Source organism: Nerophis ophidion, linkage group LG17, assembly GCF_033978795.1.
Source record: "Nerophis ophidion isolate RoL-2023_Sa linkage group LG17, RoL_Noph_v1.0, whole genome shotgun sequence".
NCBI classification, from domain to species: Eukaryota; Metazoa; Chordata; class Actinopteri; order Syngnathiformes; family Syngnathidae; genus Nerophis; species Nerophis ophidion.
Genome location: NC_084627.1, coordinates 47,401,411 through 47,409,472, shown reverse-complemented (window position 1 = coordinate 47,409,472; position 8,062 = coordinate 47,401,411). Strand labels below are relative to the sequence as shown.

Below are 8,062 nucleotides of genomic sequence, written 5' to 3'. Positions count from 1 at the left end.
CACAATTGACTCTATTCAGAATGAGACCTGGAGGAAATGGAATGCAATGCAATGGAACTTGCAAGCACAGGATGGCTCTGTGGCTTTAAAGCGACCGAATGCACCAAATTTTAGACGAAAAACCTATTTTTACATATAGTACAAGCCAAAAGTTTGGACACACCTTCTAATTTCAATGCGTTTTCTTTATTTTCATGACTATTTACATTGCAGATTGTCAGTAAAGGCATCAAAACTATAAACCAAACAACCTTCCCTAGTCATGTTGCAGGAATAAACAAAAATGTAACAAGCACAAAAATTCGACAAACATGGTCACACGTAACACAACCTGCTCACTGAACTTTGTTGATATTATAAAAATCAAAAATAAACGTCCTATCACCATAAAAAATCCAAAATACACTATTTTAAATCCATACAAGGGACTATAGGAAAAATGCACAACACTCTCTCCACAGTTGTCCATTTTTGGTGCATTTTAGCCGCTTGATATTTCTGATTGATTACCAAACTTTAAGAAGGTCATCGCACTAGTAAACTCGGTTGCATTTTCACATTCTCTTAATAACCAGTTATAAATTAATTATTTATCCATTATATTATTATAATATGTACACATATAAAGTACAAGCCAAAAGTTTGGACACACCTTCTCATTTCAATGCGTTTTCTTTATTTTCATGACTATTTACATTGTAGATTGTCAGTAAAGGCATCAAAACTATAAACCAAACAACCTCCCTAGTCATGTTGCAGGAATAAACAAAAATGTAACAAGCACAAAAATTCGACAAACATGGTCACACGTAACACAACCTGCTCACTGAACTTTATGGATATTATAAAAATCAAAAATAAACGTCCTATCACCATAAAAAATCCAAAATACACAATTTTAAATCCATACAAGGGACTATAGGAAAAATGCACAACACTCTCTCCACAGTTGTCCATTTTTGGTGCATTTTAGCCGCTTGATATTTCTGATTGATTACCAAACTTTAAGAAGGTCATCGCACTAGTAAACTCGGTTGAACTTTCCCGTTCTCTTAATAACCAGTTATAAATTCATTATTTATTGAATATATTATTATAATATGTACACATATATAGTACAAGCCAAAAGTTTGGACACACCTTCTCATTTCAATGCGTTTTCTTTATTTTCATGACTATTTACATTGTAGATTGTCAGTAAAGGCATCAAAACTGTAAACCAAACAACCTTCCCTAGTCATGTTGCAGGAATAAAAAAATGTAACCAGCACAAAAATTTGACAAACATGGTCACACATTACACAACCTGCTCACTGAACTTTGTGGATATCATGAAAAATAAAAAATGTGTCCTATCACCATTAAAAAAAAAAAAATCAAAAAATACACAATTTAAATCCATACCAAGGATGATAGGAAAAATGTAAAACACTCTCCACAGTTTTCCATGTTTGGTGCATTTTAGCTGCTTGATATTGCTGATTGATTGTAAAACTAGGTAGGCATTGAACTTTCACATTCTCTAATAACCAATTATAAATTCATTATTTATCCATTATGTTATTATAATATGTACACATATACAGTACAAGCCAAAAGTTTGGACACACCTTCTCATTTCAATGCCTTTTCTTTATTTTCATGACTATTTACATTGTAGATTGTCACTGAAGGCATCAAAACTATAAACCAAACAACCTTCCCTAGTCATGTTTCAGGGCGAAAAAAAATGCAACCAGCACAAAATTCGACAAACATGGTCACACATAACACAACCTGCTCACTGAACTTTGTGGACATTATAATTTAAAAAATGTTATATCACCATAAAACTAATCAAAAGTACACTATTTTAAATCCATAAAAGGGATAATCGGAAAATTTAAGCTGCTTGATATTTCTGATTGATTACAAAACTTTAAGAAGGTCATCGCACTAGTAAACTCGGTGAACTTTCACATTCTCTTAATAACCAGTTATAAATTAATTATTTATCCTTTATATTATTATAATATGTACACATATACAGTACAAGCCAAAAGTTTGGACACACCTTCTCATTTCAATGCGTTTTCTTTATTTCATGACTATTTACATTGTAGATTGTCAGTAAAGGCATCAAAACTATAAACCAAACAACCTTCCCTAGTCATGTTGCAGGGGGGAAAAAATGCAACCAGCACAAAAATTCGACAAACATGTCACACATTACACAACCTGCTCACTGAACTTGTGGATATCATAAAAAATAAACGTCCTATCACCATAAAAAAATCAAAAATACACTATTTTAAATCCATACAAGGGATGATAGGAAAATGCAAAACACTCCCTCCACAGTTGTCCATTTTGGTGCATTTTAGCCGCTTGATATTTCTGATTGATTAGAAAACTTTAAGAAGGTCATCACACTAGTAAACTCGGTAAACTTTCACATTCTCTTAATAACCAGTTATAAATTAATTATTTATCCATTATGTTATTATAATATGTACACATATACAGTACAAGCCAAACGTTTGGACACACCTTCTCATTTCAATGCGTTTTCTTTATTTTCATGACTATTTATATTGTAGATTGTCACTGAAGGCATCAAAACTATAAACTAAACAACCTTCCCTAGTCATGTTGCAGGGGGGAAAAAAATGCAACCAGCACAAAAATTCGACAAACATGGTCACACATTACACAACCTGCTCACTGAACTTTGTGGATCTTATGAAAATAAAAAATGTGTCCTATCACCATTAAAAAAAAAAAAAATCAAAATATACACAATTTAAATCCATACCAAGGATGATAGGAAAAATGTAAAACACTCTCCACAGTTGTCCATGTTTGGTGCATTTTAGCTGCTTGATATTTCTGATTGATTATAAAACTAGTTAGGCATTGAACGTTCACATTCTCTTAATAACCAATTATAAATAATTATATATCCATTACATTGTTATAATATGTACACATATGCAGTACAGGCCAAAAGTTTGGACACACTTCTCATTAATGTGTTTTCTTTATTTTCATGACTATTTACATTGTAGATTGTCACTGAAGGCATCAAAACTATAAACTAAACAACCTTCCCTAGTCATGTTGCAGGGGGAAAAAAATGCAAAAAGCACAAAAGTATGTATGAAACAGAAAATACATGTTGAATATGAACTCGTCCTGAAGATCTAGCCAATTATAAATTAATTATATATCCATTACATTGTTATAATATGTACACATATGCAGTACAGGCCAAAAGTTTGGACACACCTTCTCATTTCAATGCGTTTTCTTTATTTCCATGACTATTTATATTGTAGATTGTCACTGAAGGCATCAAAGCTATAAACCAAACCAACCTTCCCTAGTCATGTTGCAGGGGGAAAAAAATGCAAAAAGCACAAACATATGTATGAAACAGAAAATACATGTTGAATATGAACTCGTCCTGAAGATCTAGCCATAAAACAAACCATGAAACACCCTTTCAGTGCCTCTGTCGATATAATATGAAAAAGATTATATAATATTTATATTATACATTATGGCTGTTAGCGAGGAAAATTCTATAAATTATCTGAACCATTTTATAAGCCGGGGGAGTCAAAGCGTTGGAAAAAAAGTAGCGGTGAATACAGAACTCAACGTAATTGCAGTGATTATTTATCTCAACATTGATTTTGGAGTGATTGTGTTTCCCTCAGGCACTCATTGTTGGAAAACATAAGCATTATGGAAAAAAAACATTCAAATCGCGTTTATTGACTGAAGCGCATTTTCTTCATCTCCGTCTTTTTTTTGTGTCTTTTGTGCAGAGTGCTCACGGAACTGGTGTCTAAGATGCGGGATATGCAGATGGATAAGACAGAACTGGGGTGCCTTCGAGCCATTGTCCTATTCAACCCAGGTAACCATGACAGAGGATCTTTGAACAAACTGTAGATAATAACGTGCTTCACTGTCAACGTGCTGTATTCCTCATGCTTGTTCCTTTGAAACCTGTTGGACGACGCAGCTGGGAACTAGAAATGACTACAGACCGTCTGTTTGCTCAAATGAAATCAGGGAAATTATTAGAAAAAGTCTAAAAAAATGTGACGGATGAGTAAAAATATATAGGGAAATACAGTAGTACCTCAATTTATGGGATCGTCTTTTAATTTGCACAAGTAAAGGACATGTTAGAGCACAGGTGTCAAACTCAAGGCCCAGGGACCAGTTCTATATGTGGCCCTGGAAAATAAATGTGTCAATAAGCAACCGTATACAATGCTTACTAATATATGCTATGTTTTTGTTCTTTCCGTTTTGACGGGAAAAAAATTGTGCGTACTGCATTAAAAATGCACATTTTTTCAACTTTGATATTAATCAATATTGCAGCAAATATTGTATCGTCAATCAATCAATCAAAGTCATACTTTCCAAACAAGTTTTGGGGTTAAAGTTACAACAAATGCTGGAAAATATCTGCTTGAACTAGGATTTCAAAGCAAGTTAACCATCACATTGATCACTGTAGATTTTAGGGGTTAAATACATTGTGTTTTTACAGCATATTAACTTTAAATTAAAAAAAAAAAAAAAAAGTATTAACCTTATGGCCCAAGCTATTCGTTTACATGCTTTTTTTGTATATTTCTTTGCTATTTGGGCTTATTGGACCCTAATTAGAATAAAAACTAAGAATCATCTTTTGATATGATGTACTCAGTCCATACGTACACAAACGTGTACTTCATGTTTAGTGACATGCTAATTCTTATTTTTACACATTTTTCCCCCAAATTCCATTGTATGTTATACTCATCTGACACCACCAGATGGCAGTATAAGTGTCCACATAAGTGGCCATAAGGCCCCAATTCTGTAGTGTACACAATTTTGGAAATAATAGCTAAAAGGTGCTGTCCACGCATGTGGCCACTAAGCCTTTTAGAGTACAATTCTGTCAAATGAGCGTTTTTTTCATCGTAAAATCTACGCTCGTTGTTTTTAAACGTTTGATTGATTGATTGATTGATTGATTGATTGATTGATTGAAAACTTTTATTAGTAGTTTGCATATTTTCTGTACAATTGACCCCTAAATGGTAACACCCGAATAAGTTTTTCAACTTGTTTAAGTCAGAGTCCACGTTAATCAATTCATGGTAGTAGTAACCGTGTGATATACTTCCATATCAGTAGTGGCAGCCGGTAGCTAATTGCTTGGTAGATGTCGGAAACAGCGGGAGGCAGTGTGCAGGTAAAAAGTTGTCTAATGCTTAAACCAAAAATAGACAAAAGGTGAGTGCTCCTAAGAAAAGGCATTGAAGCTTAGGGAAGGCTACGAAGAAAAAAAACTAAAACTGAACTGGCTACAAAGTAAACAAAAACGGAATGCTGGACGACAGCAAAGACTTACTGCGGAGCAAAGACGGCGTCCACAATTTTTTGAACTTGTTTAAGTCGGGGTCCACGTTAATCAATCAATATGGTAACATGTATTATTGTAAACGGAAAAAGGCTTGCACATTTTTTGACAATAAAAAACTGGCAAAATTTTAACAAAAAATAACAGTGGGGCGGTTTTTTCCATTTACAGTAAGACGTTACAGGATATTTTACAGTGAAACGTTTTAAAAAAAAACAACAAAAAACTTTTTACTGCTATAAATTCCGGTGAGTGAGTTGCCTTTTTTTACTGTAAAATACAGTTTTTTTTTTTTTTACAGTGTGCTTAAACGATAAAAACAATATTCAAATGTATAGGCAAATTCATATATTATTCACCGTGACAAGCCTAACTGCAATGTGACCCTTGACGGAAAAAATGTGTGACACCCTTGTGTTAGAGAGAGGAATAGCACGATAGACGAAAAATGAATAATAAAATATTTTTTTAAACTTCAAACCACCGTTAACTTCGGGCTCATAGATACAGTAATATACATATGTATATATATGGATGTATGTATATACATATGCATAATTGTAATTTTGAAGAATTTATCTGAATGTGCATGAACTATTTCTGTTCAAAATTGTTTGAAATGTCACATATTTAAATATTAACTGTCAGTTTAATGTACTATTGTTTCATTGAAAATAAAACAGCAAAGTCCATATGGCTGTCATCTGTTTTAATTATGAGACACAATTGTGTCAAAGTCACAATTTTTTATATTTCATGCTTGAAATAAGAAATTATTACTCTGAAAAAGCAGTTTTTATAATTGTTAATGTTGATGACACAGCTTTGCAACAACTGATATTCTAGTTTCAAACATGTTTTTACTCAACATAGGTCATCAAATTCTTGGACCAACACATTTAAAACAAGTAAAACACTCTACATAAAATCTGCTTAGTGAAAAGAAGTATCTTATCAGACAGAAAATAAGCAAATATCTCAATATTTGAGATATTTAATCCAACATAGATTTCAGTTTTTGCATTGCAAAGCTGCTAATCGTCAACTCCCGGTTTTAATAACATGACATGTTCGTCGTGGCGTGTTTTTGAGGTGGAACAAAGGCGGACACGGAACTTGTCTGACCTGAGCTCCATGATACAAACTCACAACATGCTGACGCTGCACAAAGTCACTCATTAAAGCAAACCACCAACATGACCCAGTGTGGGACTCTGGGTTCTCTCTGCGTCCGACTTAAGACCACCACCACACACACATGGATGAGACCACCACCACACACACATGGATGAGACCACCACCACACACACATGGATGAGACCACCACCACACACACATGGATGAGACCACCACCACACACACATGGATGAGACCACCACCACACACACATGGATGAGACCACCACCACACACACATGGATGTGACCACCACCACACACACATGGATGAGACCACCACCACACACACATGGATGAGACCACCACCACACACACATGCATGAGACCACCACCACACACACATGGATGAGACCACCACCACACACACATGCATGAGACCACCACCACACACACATGGATGAGACCACCACCACACACACATGGATGAGACCACCACCACACACACATGCATGAGACCACCACCACACACACATGGATGAGACCACCACCACACACACATGGATGAGACCACCACCACACACACATGCATGAGACCACCACCACACACACATGGATGAGACCACCACCACACACACATGCATGAGACCACCACCACACACACATGGATGAGACCACCACCACACACACATGCATGAGACCACCACCACACACACATGGATGAGACCACCACCACACACACATGCATGAGACCACCACCACACACACATGATGAGACACCACCACACACACATGGATGAGACCACCACCACACACACATGATGAGACCACCACCACACAACATGGATGGACCACCACCACACACACTGGATGTGACCACCACCACACACACATGATGAGACACCACCACACACACATGGATGAGACCACCACCACACACACATGCATGAGACCACCACCACACACACATGATGAGACCACCACCACACACACACATGGATGAGACCCACCACACCAACCACATGCATGAGACCACCACACACACACATGCATGAGACCACCACCACACACACATGGATGAGACCACCACCACACACACATGCATGAGACCACCACCACACACACATGGATGAGACCACCACCACACACACATGAATGAGACACCACCACACACACATGGATGAGACCACCACCACACACACATGATGAGACCACCACCACACACACATGGATGAGACCACCACCACACACACATGGATGAGACCACCACCACACACACATGGATGAGACCACCACCACACACACATGATGAGACCACCACCACACACAGGATGAGACCACCACCACACACACATGATGAGACCACCACCACACACACTTGGATGAGACCACCACCACACACACATGGATGTGACCACCACCACACACACATGGATGAGACCACCACCACACACACATGGATGAGACCACCACCACACAACACATGCATGAGACCACCACCACACACACACATGCATGAGACCACCCACCACACA

At 36.9% G+C, this 8,062-nt stretch overlaps 1 protein-coding gene across 1 annotated transcript in view; it reads left to right on the top strand.

The window, feature by feature from the left end:
• Window positions 1-3,806: 3,806 nt before the first annotated feature.
• LOC133536499 (retinoic acid receptor RXR-alpha-A-like) overlaps window positions 3,807-8,062 on the top strand; it is a 28,035-nt gene continuing 23,779 nt past the window's right edge. The window contains exon 1 of the mRNA XM_061877077.1: window positions 3,807-3,904. Coding sequence (XP_061733061.1) covers window positions 3,838-3,904 — 67 coding nt within the window. The 5' untranslated portion in view covers window positions 3,807-3,837. The remainder of the gene's footprint in view (window positions 3,905-8,062) is intronic.